The sequence below is a fragment of the Tachysurus vachellii genome, chromosome 10 (assembly GCF_030014155.1).
Source record: "Tachysurus vachellii isolate PV-2020 chromosome 10, HZAU_Pvac_v1, whole genome shotgun sequence".
Lineage (NCBI taxonomy): Eukaryota > Metazoa > Chordata > Actinopteri > Siluriformes > Bagridae > Tachysurus > Tachysurus vachellii.
Genome location: NC_083469.1, coordinates 18,228,221 through 18,245,807, shown reverse-complemented (window position 1 = coordinate 18,245,807; position 17,587 = coordinate 18,228,221). Strand labels below are relative to the sequence as shown.

The following is a 17,587-nucleotide window of genomic DNA, read 5'->3' as shown; positions in this document are numbered from 1 at the left end:
TAATATTTCAACAATGATTATCATACTAATAATATTTATAGAATATTTGTGGAATGTTTAACTTTTAACGTTATTAATAAACCAACAGCAAATGGTCAGTTAGCTAATCATCCAACTTTTGCATTTAAATCTATAACATAATAAAATGCATAAAACAAAAAGAACCTCAGGATTCATTCAGAGACATAGTAGTTGTCACCCACATTATTACTTTTAATAAGATACAAACACGATTGTGGAGACTTTAAGAAGGGAAAAGACTCTGCTGACTGTATTTAATTTGGGTTCAATACAATACCCAAGGATCTTTCGTGTTTTCAGGTCATGGAACATCACCTACCCAGACTCACTATGTGGCACTGTTGATCCACTGTTCTATATACAGTACAAGCCTACTAAAATGCACTGTTAAATCTGCAGCACTCCATCTACAGTAGGTGTAATAATAGTATCAAAGCTTTATAATCCTGATTATGATTACCTAAGAGAACTGCTATGTTAACGTGATTCCTCTCCGGTGACCGTTTAAAGGGAGGCTAAGAAAAACAGGGAGGAGAGTAAAATATGAGTGGACATTTTTTGCATGCTTAAAGGGAGTGGTAAAGTTGGGATGGAGTAAAGTAACGAAAGCAGATAAGGCCTGGCTTTTCACTCGTCGGTCCTTGTGCTAGAAATTATAAATTTGTCGCGTCACCTGCGGGTTCTTGCTCCAACGCGCCACACGCACATACGCGTATTTCAGACGAATTGCGCCTAATTACGTTGTCTATAATGACTTTCCCGTAATGGTCCAAGTCAAATAAATTCGAATCGATTGCGGTATCCGCTACTGGAAGGAGAGAGAGAGAGAGAGAGAGAGAGAGAGAGAGAGAGAGAGAGAGAGAGAGAGAGATAAAAAGCCTATTCGACCACAGTCCATGTTTAGAAACAGATCCAGATATTCCCGTTTAAGGGAATGAAAAGATTCTTAGTAATTGGAGGGGGGACACCACTTTTCCTGAGCCACAAGTGGATATATGCAGCAGTTATGACCGGATTAAGGGAAAAGCATTAAAATGCGTCTTTGGAGGCGCACATCGACATGCCGGGACAATCCGCATGGGACGAGTCCTTACGTCTGCAGCACAGGATAAAAAGCGAGGGATCTCATGCCGGATGAATGTGACCCAGACATCACCAAGAGACGCGACGGAGGAGAAGGAAGGAGAAGAAGAGGAAGAAAAAGGAAAAGTCGCCGGCTGTCAGTCGTCACTCACTACACAGTTTAGTGAATGACCACAGGCGCCTATAAAGAGACTGGGATCTCTCTGTGCCATGGTGCAATAGATCTCTAACCTGAGACTACCTGAAGAGAGGAACCCTAGCAGCTCCTACATTACTGTATTAAACTGCTAAGACACCTGGAGGACACCGAACCAGCGTGACACTCGCAAAACAGGTAATAATAAGGCTTTGGATCTTGTGCGTAAAATGCGTCTGGCTTCAGAGTTCTTTCAGATTTTTTTTTTCTCTAAACACTTCTGCTTATTCAACTATTTTAAGTACGTGCATATGTATTGAAGCGTGTTGCTACAAGTTGAACACCGGTTCGGGCGTTTTATTTGAGATATATGAGATTCTAACAATTCCTTCTCTGTAGTTTTGCAGCCAATCTTTGGCACGTCAACACTTCATGCCAAGTAGGAGCAAAGGAAAGACATTGTTGGGGCGTAACTTCAGCTAAATTCCTAAGAGTCATTTCTTCAGATTGCACTGTGTCATTGCAAAATAAACTTTCGAATTAGCTATCGTCATACCGATGCGCGCGCGATGGGCTAAATACGCCTGAGCGTAATGGGACGCTTAAAGCTTTGCCCACTTGTGTGGACGTGTGGTAAAATCCTGGTCTCTGAACGCAGACTTTTTTTCATTAAGGTGTCTCCATCGTGTGTGCTTTGTGTTTTTATTCGTCCAAGGGCAGAAGTTCACACGCCTCAGTGGCGAGAGAGGCACGCTCCGGTTGCGCTTCAGTATGAGCGGCTTGCGCGCGCCAGTCATTACTGCGCTCGCGCTGCTGATCGTGAGCGGCGACTACTGCGGACAGAGCGGCTCTGCGTCCGCACGCGCCACCACCAGCTTGCTGCAGCTGCTCGCGGCTAGCGGGAGAGACGAGCTCGAGCATCACGCGCAATCCACCGAGCATCAAGCGCACTCTTCGCTTCCCATCAAGACGGAATACGCCATCGAGTCGAGGAAAGGGAACGAAGTCAACAAATCCAATCAGCATGACCAAACTCTGGGTAAAGTAGACCGCTCTACTGAATACATTAGGACATTACTTTTAAAGGACACATATCGGTCTTATACACACATCTTTAATAGGATACATCTGAGATACGGATCTCAGACTGGAATCATAAACAGGGAACCTATGATTGTTTTTTTTTGTTGTTGTTGTTTTTGTTTGTTTGTTTTTTTGTTTTTTTTTTACAGAGGTGGAAACCCATCACTATCATAGTTTACTTTGTTTTGTTTTGTTTTGTTTTTTGTTTTGTTACAGAGGTGGAAACCCATCACTATCAGAGTTTGTTTTGTTTTGTTTGTTTTGTTTCGTTTTTGTTACAGAGGTGGAAACCCATCACTATCAGAGTTTGTTTTGTTTGTTTTGTTTTGTTTTTGTTACAGAGGTGGAAACCCATCACTATCAGAGTTTATTTTGTTTTGTTTTGTTTGTTTTGTTTTGTTTTGTTTTTGTTACAGAGGTGGAAACCCATCACTATCAGAGTTTATTTTGTTTTGTTTTGTTTTTTTGTTTTGTTACAGAGGTGGAAACCCATGACTATCAGAGTTTGTTTTGTTTTGTTTTGTTTTTTGTTACAGAGGTGGAAACCCATGACTATCAGATTTTATTGTTATTCATCATCATTATTATTATGAGGCGTTATAATTAACCTATTTTGTCATCTAAATTGGCTGATTTGAATATGGGTTTAATCTAAGCCTCAACTCTGAAATATGAAGCCTATAAATATTGTCAGTTTGGTTCTAATAAAGTCTATTACAGAAAAGCTCGGGAATAAAATGAGCTTTATTATCATGCAAATAAATAGGCAAAATATTACTGTACAAAAAGAAGCTTCATATCATGTTTTACGCTATCAGATATAACAGTACGTTTTCTGAATCTGCCCTAAATGTTGAGGCCAGGGCATCTGAAAACAGGAAAAAATGCCATTGTAAATAAATGTTCTTAGGATTGTAGCATATATTTATCTTCTTAAAGCAATTCAGCTTATTATAACTCAATCCAATTGCACAATGCTAACATACAGTACACTTAGATTCAAAACCTGTAGTATATTATCAGATTACAATTGATTACAATTCATTACAATATTTACTTGCAATTACATTACTGATGTTTGGATAAAGTCAGTTAATAAATTGAGTAATTTAATAATACCTATAATAAATTAACAAAATATTCACATCTTTTCTTTTCCAACCCATGCCTGTATCTTCTAAGAATATCACATACCTTTCACCATCACATTTCTTTACACATCACCCATAACAGTACAATAATTATGCACTATATCATCACTGACCACTTTATTAGAAAACCTGTACATCTGCTTATTAATTCACTTATCCGATCATTCATTAACGTTGCAACAGTTCAATAGATAAAGTCAAACATGTCAAGAGCTTCAGTTAATGTCCACATCAAACATCAGAGCAGGGAAAATGTGATAATGACTGTTGGTAGACAAATGAGGGACAGTTCTGAGGAATTGCCTTGTTCAGGGGAGAGGTCAGAAGAGAATGATGAATGTGCTTTGAGCTAGCAAGGCTACGGTAATTTAAATAACCATTCTAACGAAGGTAGTGATCAGAAAAGCACTTTAGAACACACAGCTCACCAAACCTTGAGGTGGATCCCCAACAGCAGACGACTGTATTGAATAACACTTCTGTCAGTGAAGAGCAGCAAGTATTGCTAAAACCTCGGCTTCATCTCCTATTGACAAGAGTGAAAACTCAATGTCATCTTCTACTGTTGTAACCCATGTGCTTCAAGGTTTGACATGCTGTGTGTTCAGAGACACTGCCATATGGATAATTGGAGAATATGAAGCTTTACAGACTTTATTCCTAACAGTTGGTATAAATATACTTCCACATCCCTCTCTGGGAAAATCATTTAAATAATTTGTATCACTAAAATTTCAGTGCCTCAGGCTATTCTTCACAAATCCCTTAAGGTTCACCTGTTCTAACTTTGATCACCATGAGATAAAAAAACACATTTTATCTATTTATTTTATTTCCGATTATTTATATATCTAGATGTCATCAAGTAATCAGTATTGTTTGGTGGCATTCTTAAAAGTATCGAAACAGTTATAAAATGAAGTACTGTTTTAATACATAAACTATTATCAATAATAGTAACATAACTCACAGTTGTTTGTTGATTTTTGACAGACGTCATTCCTAGAGATCTGCGGCAGAAAGAAAAGTTCCTGAAACATTTAACAGGTAAGCGACAGTCCGGCATTCATGTGTGTTGCTGTCTATGAAGTGAAAGTATGCATATAATTGTTGACTGTGTGCCAGCATCAGCTTGACATGTTCTTTTTGTTTCAGGGCCTCTCTATTTTAGCCCGAAATGCAGCAAACGCTTTTATAGATTATATCATAACACCAGGGACTGTACAATACCAGCCTGTAAGTGGATGGCCCTACATGACATTTATTTATGAAGTTCATACAAGAGAAATCCAGCTGTAGTACAGTTGTGTTAGTTTTCCTGATCTTGTCCTACAGATATTAACATGTAATTAATAAATATTGAATATTCTGTGTATATGAAGAAATTTTGAATGTTATTTATCTTTAAAGCAGATATAGAGTTTCAAATATTTGATACTGTTTAAATAATTTTTTGATGTAAAACCTCTATATACTCAGTGGCATGTGTATAACATGTTTACTGTATGTGGTAAAAATGTTATTCTAATGCAATTCTAGGGTTTCAGTGTATATGAAATCCGAATCCAGACTTGCCTCTTACGTATTGTTGCTCATGTTAAATCTGTACACACTGTAGATTATAGAAGATGTGCTCAGCTACTCAGAAGGTTAGCGGAGAGTCAGCGGTGTTCAGAGGGATAGTCGCTAAAGGTAAATTTTTAACTCAAAGTATTCAGTGTATTACCGACACTCTTGTTCGTTTCAGTGTCATGTCAGGAAATGTTTTCTCAGAGCACAAATCGACATGTTAAACATTTATTGTCTTATCAGGCACACGGATTATCAGTGTACCACTTGTTAACTGCTGCATTCTTAAAGCAAAGCAAATGTATCCTACTAGACTCACAAACAATCTACATGGATATGAAATTTCATAAAGCTGGTTTAAGATGATCAAACCAGATTAAAAAAGAAAAAAACTAAATCCATTAATAGCTTATGTAAGTATTTATTTTTGTTACAAGGGGTAAATTTTTCCCAGTATGAAATCACATTTACATTTACTTAATTCTTTTTTCGGCGCTCATAAAAAATTTAGTGTGTCTGAGCAAGTTACAAAAGCTATCTTAATCAGGTTCATTAAATGTAAATTGTCTCTTCACAGATTTCAACAGGCTTAAGAAATAAAGGAGGACCAAGAATAAAGTGCCTTGGGAAAGAACAAGGGGGAAAAAACACCTTGAAAACCTTGAAGCATAATTTGTCATCACATTTTTTTTAATCATGCTCCTCCATAGAGTTTTACATACAGTACCATGGATGTCTTATTGACTGACAAATCAATGTTATCACTGAACTTTTTGATAACATGAATGGTGCAAGTGAAGATGCTGTTTTACAAAAATAATCCTACTGCCAAAATCTGTAGACAGTACAGTGTACTGCAAATACATTTACGTTTATGCAAACATCGCCGTTGCTGTTCACTGTGTTTTTCAGTAGTTGTGGTCGGTAATTTAACACAGCTTCTAGTCTGACCACCTTTGCTACACAAAATCAAAACCTGTTAAATCGGTGAATTATGAATTGTAAGACAATTCTTGGAGAGTTTAGGGATGAAGTTTGCTTTTGTATAAGAAAAAATTATATCAGCATTCTCCCTGAATATGAATGTTATATATAATTATATACTCTATTTATATATTCAAGTTATTGTCAGTTGCTGGTGTAAAAAATTTACACATCCCAGCTAGAGTGCAATATGTATATATTGTAAATATATAAAATCTATCTTGAAATAAAAACTTTGTTATATAATGTTATTTTGTAAAATTGCTTAGATAAAAATGTGGTTTTTGCAAGGACCAGAGGGGGATGCAAAAAAAATAAGTAAATAAATGTTCCATCACGATTCATACTAGACAGTCACAATTACAAAGTATGATTTGTGTGATAAATGATCATGTGACACACAAAGCAAAGATTTATAGCAGACAACTATATGTGCATATTAATAGCACATGATTCTGTTCAGACTTCAAAACTTTTCTCACATAACAAACGTTCTATTTACTCAAACTTGTTTTTAGACTAATATTGCTATTTGTGACTAGATTCATGTCAGCCAGACATAAAATGTAATGAAGCCAAGAGCAGCCTGAGGAAATTTAATCAGTGGTCACAGGCCAACCAACATATTTCCTCCTCTGATTTGATTGAGTATCTACCTCTAAACTTGTTTCAAATGTTCTCCTCTTTAACTTCTGAATAGATGGTTTGCTTTTGGCAGACTTTAGGCCCCTAGCCCATAGCACCCACACACATACTATGTAATGTGCCCAGACATGCCACAGTAGTACTCACGCTAACAAGTTTACAGAAATTATTCAATCAAAAGTCAGCCGAGAAAAACGCTTCAGAACAAACGTGCAATTAAGCACATTATCGACTAAGTCCACCAGTCAGATTTGCTAACAGGTGTATACTGTATGCATGAGAAGGCACATCAAAGAATTATCGCGTGTGAAGGTAAACAGTGATGAATGAGTAAATATAAATAAAGCAGACACGCAGCTAATGTGTTTAATTTAGGAATGTAGACTAAATGTAGGTGGATACTGTATGTGGAAAAAGTACCTCTTGGATTTGTGTTTTTTTGCAAAAGAAATTCCTTGCACTGCGAACAGATTAAATTCTATACAAATATGTGCACTGAATTGGAAGTTAAATGAAATGCAGTTTATGTAACAAATCGCCACCATGTCTTCAGTGCCATTTAGTGATTTGAAGGTATGTATATAAGTGCATGTGTTAGCGGAGAATATCTGTCAACGGAGGCAATCTCATTCCCTCCACATGGGAAACTCCCACAACATTTAGCTGCCAACATTGTGGTTTAGCTGGTCTGACTATCGTCTTGGGTGGCAGCCAAATAAAAGTAAGAGGGTAAATCAGTGAGTGTTTTATATATAACGTATACTTCATGGCCAAACGTTTATGGACACTTGACTATAACGTCTACTGTATATGTGCTTTTTGAACATCCCTATCGCAATTTAGTCCTCTTTTGCTGTTACAATAATCTCCATTGTTCTGAAAATCCTTTCCACTAGATATTTGGAGCATGGCTTTGGAAATTTGCTCATTCATGTGATTAATGAGGACAAGTACAGATGTCTGGTTAAGAGGCCTAAGGTTCATCCCGAAGGTTTTAAGTTGAGTCATTGCTCTGTGCAGGACACTCAAGTTCTTCCACTCCATCATTGGCAAACCATGTTCTCACTTTGTGCACAGGGACATTGTCATGCTGGAACATGTTTGGGCCCCTTAGATCTAGTGAATGGAAATCTTAATATTGCAGTGTACTATGACATTTGTACATCTCTCTGCTTTCAACTTTATGGAAACCACAGAGTATCATAGAAATATAGTGTATCACACTGATTGACAGATGACCGTTGGAAAATAATAACCATGTTTCACAGTTATATTTAACCTACTTAATTATGTCTGGGAGAGAAAACTGTGAGAGAAAACTGTATATTATATAGTATAAGAATGTCCAAAGCCCAAAGAATTAGGAACCAATTTAAATGAATTATTTTTTAACATGTATTTATCTTTTACATGATAACAGCAGACCTGAGGAAACTGGAAACCTGAGGCAAATCTTTTAGAATCTAAAAACCACAAACCAAGAGCTTCTTTTCTTGTTCACCATTTTTCAGTGAGGTTTAGTGTCATATTAATGAGAGATCCCAACGAGAAAAAATGGAGACAGCAAATGGTTGGATTAAAAGTTCTAGAAATCAGTGCATTCAGTTGTGGAGAGTTATAGAAAAGACTGGACTCAGCTATTTAACAACCTACGAGATGACAGTCGAAGCTTTGGATCCCTAAACGTTCACGCATAGATTGATGAAGATATAGATATAGATGAAGAGGTGAGAGAGCTAGATGGAATAATGGCTGCTGCATCAACGTCTTTGCATAGAAATATTTCACAATTCCTAATTCCCACTGGCACCACAAGTACTGGAATGACATTGAAGCTAATGTAGGAAGCCAATAACTTAGTGAAAATAAACCAATATATCAAGTCACTACAACACTCCAACATTACACTTAAACAGTAGGCTAAACATTTCCCTCAAACTTCTCAATGCATATTAGTACATATTCAAATATGACATTTTTCATGGATAGTCCCTTCAAAGTTGCTCAGTGCATTTTTTGCCCAGTGGGTAGGGCTAGTGAGTAAATTTACCCCAGTGAACACTTAATTAAAAAGCCTGCAAAGTTTTATGCAGAGCTTTTTCTGAAAACTGTTTAAGAATTCACTACAGCTACCTTTTTTTGTCAAATAAAATGATTTAGATTTACGTTTACAGCATTTGGCAGACGTCCTTATCCAGAGTGACCTACAAAAGTGCTTTTAAGTCTCTATCGATGAACACATTAACACAGGTTCACTAGGTTACAGACTCAGGATACCATCAACCTAAAACTCTGTTCAGGGGTTTGTTTATTGTATTGTGGTAAGGTATTATTCTGACTTTTGTGTACTATCTGCTTTTGTATTTGACTCAGAGGATGAGTGACACATTGTACCTTTTAATAGACAGCCCTAACTTTTTAGTCTATAATTTTCAGAGCATTGCTTGTAAAGGGTGTGCACAGCTATTTTATATATAAAATGATGGATTGAAAGCATTGAAAGAAACTATAAGAATCTCTGCACATATAAACAGAGCATAATTTTGGAATCACATTTTTTAGTCTTGATGATACATACTGTATAATATTCAATTCTTTAAAAAGTAGATTAAAGATCATGTGCCATTACTTCATAGGCCACAAAATTGTGTAAAATTTGGGGAGCAATGCCTGGTGTAAAATATATATTTGGGCATGTCCTTTAACCAGTGCAATATTTAATTACATCGGTTACTTTCAGTGGCAGAATGTAATGTGCTCATGGTAGTAAAGTGGAAAAATCCCTGTAATATTTATTCATGTACCTATAAAATCCATAAAGTAGCCTAAACTTGTGCTGCCACAGTGGTCTTACTGCCTGAGCACCATAGTACTGTGAGGACACTTTTTTTTCCCTGAGCTTGAGTGTAGCCAAAAAAAAAAAGTTAATATTTAACATTTAATCTTTACATTGGTCTTTATCTAGACACAACATTCCTCAAAATGACATTCTCAGCTTAAAACATTCTGTGCTTCCTCTCATTTGACTTTTCTCACACTAGTCATCCACCTTGTGGAGAACATTTATTCTCCTCAAAGTGACATGAAGCATTCAAAGAACTCCATAAGCTCATTAACTCAGCTAAGGGCCTCAACACATGATCTGAGAATGTTCAAAGGTTTATAAATTATAAAACAGCATAGTAGTGACTGCTAAAATCTTCACTGGGTTATACAGAATCTTTAATCTCAAGGTTAATGATGTCAAATACGGTCAACATTTCCATCCAACAAAATTTCAGTTTAGGAATCAGGAAAATATTTACAGATATTACATTAAAATAAACTGAATTATAAAAATTCTGATCTGCTTATTAACTTTCATGGCATCTGTAATGCTTACCAACTTCTACATGGTGTTAACTCATTTATTCCTTCATTGGATTATATAGTAGCAGCATTATCGTGATCTGAATAGTGGTGAATCAAGGTGAATCTGTGGAACGCAGGATAAAAGTAAGGACACAGCATGGATAGGATGCTAGTCCATTGCAGAGTAACTTGAACACAAACATTTCCACAGTTTATTGTACGTAATGGATAAGAATTAAATATTTAATGTTAAAAATTCAAGATGAATTCCATTGACAGGCACTTAGTAAATCTACCCTAATCTTTGCTAATAAATGGATTAAATACACTCATTTCCCAGGTGGAAAGCCTGTTAACAGTCCTCTCTAGGATCGTCTAGTTTGGCTCCACATTTTGGTGGGTTATGAACTTGAGGAAGTAAAGAGTGTTGAGGGTTTGACTAGACCATTATTGAGTGGCCTCTGGGTTTTTGGGTATGCAGATGTGCCATTAATGAAAAGGTGGACTTGTGGCATAAAGCTGCTTACCAAATGATTTCCTAAAAAACTCCTTTTTTTAAAAATTGGAATTTTGGAAATATGCCTAAAGCAGTGCTTGGACAAGTGGAAATTTGGACAATATCCTACTGGTTTCTACGTTTGGTTAATTGATGAAAACTAAATCCTCCATCGTCATTTAAGTACCTGAGCTTGATATATAAGCCAGAATTTTAATTCCACACCATAAACACAAACAAGTATAGGTTTAGCCTTGGTGAATGGTACCCCAGAATACTCCCATGCTCTTCTGCTGGAATAGCCTCACAGTTTCCTGAACTATACCCTTAACACCATGATCTCAAGATAGAGGGAATATTTCATGTTTGAACTCTCCCTAAAAAAATGACAGTCTGAACATATTACATATATTCTATGGTTGATTATGAACAGTACTACATTTTTATTGACCATTATTCTGCAAAACAGGATTAAGACAAGATGAATAAAGATGCAAAAATCTCAGTTACTTGTCTTAAATGTAATTGTTAAATGTAATTCACATTATTCAAGAATTTCAGAAGAACTGTTAAAAATTCATAACTGTATGTAAACATATTTTATTAACGTTATTAATAATGGCAAGGTTAAATGTAGATACTGACAAATTCTAAATAACATCATGACCCTACAAAAATTATAATAATATTTATATGTATTGATAAATATTTTTATTTATACATTATACAATAATACATTATACAATATAGTAATATTATTTGGTACTGTATATACTTTATCCCTGTTTCTTTATCCCTAAAATTCCAGGCTAAACAACTCCTCCAAGGAGAACCCTGCCTGGTGTCCTAAAGGACACAGTTATATTATCATCCGTCCCAAACTACTGATGGAAGCACTGAAGAGTTATATTTATGAGATAGAGTGTTTGATCTGGGACACACAATGGAGGTGGTGAGAAGAAGGTACATTTTAGACTCCACCTAGTTTTTGATTTTACTGGCTCTAAAGCACGGTACGTTAATTACTGTGACACAATACATTAATTACGCTTCTAAGTAATTAAATAATCCAGGTGTGACTAATCAGGGTAGGAGTAGATATTCTTGATAATGGACTGTCCTGCCCTACAGGGACAAGAGCCTCTTGCTAAGTTAATACGCCATTGAATATATAAAGTATATCAGATATCCCTATAACCCCTTCTATGAATATAACAACCATGTATTTAACCAGAAATTAGCACAATTTGGTGCATGACAGTGCCTGACCTCATGTGGCCAGAGTGTGTAGGCTGTTTCTAGATGACAAAGGTATTGGTGCCATTGAGTGGCCACAGATCTAAATCCAATTGAGAATTGTAGCGGAGCTTCCGAAGTCACCAAGTGCCACCACAGACTGTCTAGTAGCTCATTGATATCCTGATCCAGGTCTCGGAGAAGATCCCCAGGACACCATTCACCATCTCATCAGGAGCATGCCTAGACATTGTCAGGAGTGCATACAGGCACGTGAGGGTTATACACACTTATATACAAGATTCATTATGAGATTTTTGGTGTGATTTTCATTCTAGCCCTCAGTGGGTGGATGATTTTGGTTTCCACTGACCCTGTCACATCATTTTGTTTTTAAGAATTACACAATATATTTAAAAATTTTCAGCTTGTATATTTTGTTCTTCTCGATCCATTCTGTGATTTAAGTGTTCCCTTAATTTTATTGAGCAGTGTACAAATAGCAGATAAAGGGAATAAACCTGATGCAAGTTTAAACTCAGCTGAAATAGACAAAGAAAATATAAAATAATAAAATCATCTTTAGAAATAAAACTATTTCTAATGCCAAGGCTGCATTTTAAAGGTTTTACATTAAAAATCCAACAGTAATACAATAGTATATACAAACTTTAAACAGCTGATAATAACAGGGCAGTGTAAATTTTGGTATAATTTTGACTTTGCTGTAATTATATTTTAATGACATCTTTAACTGTCAGTAATATGTATAAGTGCTATATAAATCTCTGAGTTGGCTAGTGAGAATGCTTCTATTTTTCATGCATTCATTTCTAATTAAATACAACAATTTTAATTGCAAATTAGGGGGCACGGTGGCTTAGTGGTTAGCACGTTCGCCTCACACCTCCAGGGTCGGGGTTCGATTCCCAACTCCGCCTTGTGTGTGTGGAGTTTGCATGTTCTCCCCGTGCCTCGGGGGTTTCCTCCGGGTACTCCGGTTTCCTCCGGGTACTCCGGTTTCCTCCCCCGGTCCAAAGACATGCATGGTAGGTTGATTGGCATCTCTGGAAAATTGTCCCTAGTGTGTGATTGCGTGAGTGAATGAGTGTGTGTGTGTGCCCTGCGATGGGTTGGCACTCCGTCCAGGGTGAATCCTGCCTTGATGCCCGATGACGCCTGAGATAGGCACAGGCTCCCCGTGACCCGAGGTAGTTCGGATAAGCGGTAGAAGATGAATGAATGAATGAATAGTTATGGAAGGAAGAACAAAGCTGTACTTTGTGCAGTTTACCATTTTGGCATTATTATAGCAAACTTTTACAGTTGAAATAGATCAAATCTATCAGTGTCATCTGTTTATATGCTTCAGTAGAAGAGATTAGGCGTAAGGGATATGTGTCCCTAAAAAGTGACCAAGAAATAGTGCTAAATCTTAAAGAAAAGATTGAAGATATACTTCGTTTCTCTTAAACATTTCTTTAAAACCTTTGTGTATTTCTTTAAATGAAAAAAAAAAAAAAATCCCCAGATTTTTCAGTAATCCTTCTTCACACATCTCTATAAGGTGTTAATAACAAAATATGTAACTAAATACTGTATACCAAATAGCAATACATGTGAAGCAGCAGTAGTCACTCATGTCATCCCTAGAAATTGTCCTTGTTTTTTAAAAAAACAAAAACTATGTAAAATCCCACCAACTTAATTTTTCATTGGATCGCAGTTGATGCTGAACAGGCTTTTAAAAAATAGTAATAGAAAAGTCTGGGTTTGCGATTTAGTTTAGTTCTAATATGCATAAAAAATTTAAGTACAGTACTTCAGTTTGTTTACATTTTCCCCAGATGTCTCTTTCGAGGCTTGAAAACACTGCTGTATGTAGGAAGGAGGAGACACTTGTTAAATTTTTTACATAGTTGGGTGTGTATAATTGACATCTGGGGAGTTTGTAGTATACAACCCTAATGGGAGCAGTGAGTGCGTCTTTCTCTTGGCTTCCAGACCGGGGAGGCGAGAGCTGCTACTGCATTCTATGAGCCAAGGGCTTCAGAGCCTCCTTGAGGAAATAGGAACCTGACGTCTGTACAACTTCATCAGATGACTCATACGCATGATTCATGTTTGGAGTGTGTGCTTGCGTTACCGTGCATGTTTGTGTGTGTGTTCCCTCACCAAGACTACTTCGTTTTTAGGTCATTGCCAGAGCGCACAAGAAAATCCAGTCTAGTCGAGTTTCTTAACCGTACTGTATGAGAGATGGCAAAATGTCAGGGAAAAAAACAGCAGAAAAATAAATAAATAAACAAATAAACAAAACAAACAAACAAACAAATAAATAAATAAATACATGACAAGTGTATAAACACCAGTAGAAAAAGTGTACTTTGTATACTTTCAGAAGAATTGCTAAAATTTTGTTTTGTAAACACACTGACGTATGCTACAACAGACTATTTAAGGCTTTCCCTCGAGGGATAATTATATTTAAAGCATTTCACGTTTATTAATGACGTACAAATGTGTTTGCAGTCTCTAACAATAAACATGTCCTCATTCTAATACAAATAGGTCACCGATTAGAATACCATAATGGGTCATCAGTCTTTGTTAATGACTCAGTAGTTTTGGCAGTGATGGAAAATTCATTCCAACACTTTGGTGCCAGGACTGAAAAGAGTCTTGTAGCATGTTTTTATGTCTTGCACTGCCATTATTTGTTTATATAGCTGAAATAAATAATCTTCACAAACCTGTTCTTTTTAATAGAAAGAAAAAAAAGAAAAAAAGACCAAAAATGAAAGACAACCAAGAAAGTCATGTCAGATTTTTTCCACCTTAAATGTAAAAACAACAAATTTCATGTTAAAAATGTTTAAAGGAAAATAACTTGCAATAACCTGGTTGCATAAGTGTGGACAACTTTTTATTATGACTGTTTTTTAGAATTCACCACATTCAAACTCATGTTCAACATAAATTATTAAAAATCTCTCATTTATTAAAAGATTCAGATTAACCCCAAATTAAATGTGAAACAAAAAACTTCTAAAACATGAATTAGATGTACATTTGGATCACGTGAAAGTCATATCATCAAGTGGAAAAAATGGAGCACTATAGTGACATTAATAAGAACAAGATGTACCTTTAAAATGGACCGACTGACAAGACAAACACTTTAGAAGTAGGATGGTGAAGGTAGTGATGTCACAATCTCAAAGATTGGTATCAGAGCATGTTAAGGCAGTTGACAATAATGACAAAAAAATAATTTTCTGGTAGGATTCAATGTCTGCATTGTGGAAATATTTAAACTAGGAAAAAGAAAGCAATCCAACAGTCTCTCTGTCTGCACTGCGAGCATTTGGTGTGGCGATAGCAACCGAGCTGCATACAATACCACAAATTAGATAGTGTGACTTAAATACAACATGTTCTCTCAGGACACTCAGCCAAAGGCGGCACTAAAGCAACACACACTAGAAGATACTTTTAAAAGGAGAGAAAGATTTCTTTCTAATAGCGACAAGGACAATAATTATACAGAGCGGGTGATTGAACGGATTGATGTGGTAGGGAATACAGCTTTCTGCCATCTATTGGACACTCAATATTAAATGTCTCACATCGGGATCACTTTAATCATTTCTAATTAAATACAACAATTTTAATTGCAAATTATATTACTGGCAACTTGAGTGAAAAGTTTTTAGCATTCAGCATGTCCCTGATTATAGATCTGGACTCCAAATGTTTATTGCAAAACCTCATGATCCATTTTAGATCAAATCTATCAGTGTCATCTGTTTACAATATATGCTTCAGTAGAAGAGATTAAGCATAAGGAAAATGTGTTCCTAAATAGTGACCAAGAAATAGTGCAAAATCTTAAAGAAAAGATTGAAGATATACTTCCTTTCTCTTAAATATTTCTTCAAAACCTTTGTGTATTTCCAACTTTAAATGAAAAGATTACAGGCATAAAAACATCCCAAATTAAAGAAAATGTAGGAGTATCTTGCAAGTGCTGGTCAGTCCATGTGGACAACAATAATGTCTTTTTCTTCACTTGTCTGAGGTTAGAATGAAGCCCTTAATAAAATATAAAATATAAATATATGATAAAAATAAAAATCTTGCCAAACCATGTGGCAAGACGAGTCCATGGTAGGACTTTTGCACTAAAACAAGACACCCAAAGAACACAATATTCATGGTGAAGCATGGTGGTTGTTGTGGTCAGTGCTCTTTCTGGTCCTCAAGACAGTTTTCTCATTACCAAATTTTCCTGCAAACAATGAAATCATGAAAACTCCCAACATTGTCTGTAGGTCAGAATGAGTGTGTGAATGTATGTGCGCATGTTACCCTTCAATTGTTACCCTGAAGTATCATTCCTCACCCCCAGTGTTATCCACCATGACAAAGTATTCATTCATTCATTCATTTTCTACCGCTTATCCGAAATACCTCGGGTCACGGGGAGCCTGTGCCTATCTCAGGCGTCATCGGGCATCAAGGCAGGATACACCCCGGACGGAGTGCCAACCCATCGCAGGGCACACACACACTCTTATTCACTCACACAATCACACACTACGGACAATTTTCGAGAGATGCCAATCAACCTACCATGCATGTCTTTGGACCGGGGGAGGAAACCGGAGTACCCGGAGGAAACCCCCGAGGCACGGGGAGAACATGCAAACTCCACACACACAAGGCGGAGGCGGGAATCGAACCCCCAACCCTGGAGGTGTGAGGCGAACGTGCTAACCACTAAGCCACCGTGCCCCCCCCATGACAAAGTAGATATTAGAAATTAATAAATGGAATTAATAACTTAAAAATACTTTCATATGTTTATAGATATTTTGATTTAGCCTGTGATGTTTTGTATGGTGCTCCATGAGCAATACATTTAAATATTTTTTCTATCCTAATACTAGTAAGGATACTAAGATTAATAAAACTAACAATAGATATTCTAAGATTGAACCTTGGTTGTACCTGTTCACTAAAAGAAATACAATACTTTTTAATCAAAAGACTTCTTCTTCTTGTTTTTTTTCTTGTTTTTTTTTTCTTTTTGAGAAAAAAATATTTCACAACCAGGACACCAAAGAGAAATATAAAACGTACGGTTTGTTGTATTCAAGCTGTAACTTAAGATCTACGCATACGCATAAACAAGTTTTTTTTTACTGTGTTTCTGTCATGTTTTTGCACAATTAAATTAATTTGCACTATACAGTTACCATCTGAGCTAACATCTGAGCTTTGTTTGGCAAGACAGTGGGGCGAAGACACACTTTTACACAATGTTCTCAGTGGACAACATTGATGTAACCTCAGACAACGGAGAGATTAAAAGAAAATCCTGCCATTTGGATCCTTCATGATTTCTTAAATGGCAAGAAGCTGTCCTGAATAACTGCATGCTGGAATCACATAATGCCCTCTCCTGGATAGATGAAACACGCCATATGAAAGATAACAGCAATATCTATCGGACAGGACCGACCTAATGAAGAGCATTATAAAAGGTTGTGTTAAATTAGAGAGTGACCTTTAACTACTGGTTATCTTCTATTTATCAAGTTGCCACTAAGTTGGTTATCCTTGCTCTTCTTTTTAAAATGTATTAAAGCTCTCAGGTAATTAATAAAAAATTAGATGAATATTCTTGATCCCAAATCTGATCTATGCGGAAGTTTGTTTGCGTAAAAAAGTGTTTATTTCTGAGAATTAATTATATAATATATTCTTTTTCAATGTTCTGAGAAATAGTCATTTAGAGCAAAAGCTGTTCACTGCAATGAATAACAA

At 36.3% G+C, this 17,587-nt stretch overlaps 1 protein-coding gene across 2 annotated transcripts; it reads left to right on the top strand.

The window, feature by feature from the left end:
• Nucleotides 1-625: 625 nt before the first annotated feature.
• Nucleotides 626-5,924, top strand: alkal2b (ALK and LTK ligand 2b). Of its 2 annotated transcripts, none has more exons than XM_060879125.1 (6): nucleotides 626-1,438; nucleotides 1,961-2,279; nucleotides 4,468-4,521; nucleotides 4,630-4,710; nucleotides 5,093-5,166; nucleotides 5,621-5,924. In XM_060879125.1, the coding sequence occupies exons 2-5, from the start codon at nucleotides 2,012-2,014 to the stop codon at nucleotides 5,155-5,157; spliced, it is 468 nt and encodes a 155-aa protein (XP_060735108.1). In that variant the 5' UTR covers nucleotides 626-1,438; nucleotides 1,961-2,011; the 3' UTR covers nucleotides 5,158-5,166; nucleotides 5,621-5,924. The 2 variants fall into 2 exon arrangements, with proteins under 2 accessions (XP_060735108.1, XP_060735107.1); XM_060879124.1 differs by having other exon boundaries at nucleotides 1,956-2,279.
• Nucleotides 5,925-17,587: the final 11,663 nt, after the last annotated feature.

What these genes read in the sequence shown, in the direction of transcription:
- alkal2b (XM_060879125.1), top strand. Translation starts at nt 2,012, where the DNA reads ATGAGCGGCTTGCGCGCGCCAGTCATTACTGCGCTCGCGCTGCTGATC. An exon ending in GTTCCTGAAACATTTAACAG is followed by an intron (nt 4,522 to 4,629) that starts GTAAGCGACAGT and finishes TTTTTGTTTCAG; the next exon opens with GGCCTCTCTATTTTAGCCCG. An exon ending in GGACTGTACAATACCAGCCT is followed by an intron (nt 4,711 to 5,092) that starts GTAAGTGGATGG and finishes TACACACTGTAG; the next exon opens with ATTATAGAAGATGTGCTCAG.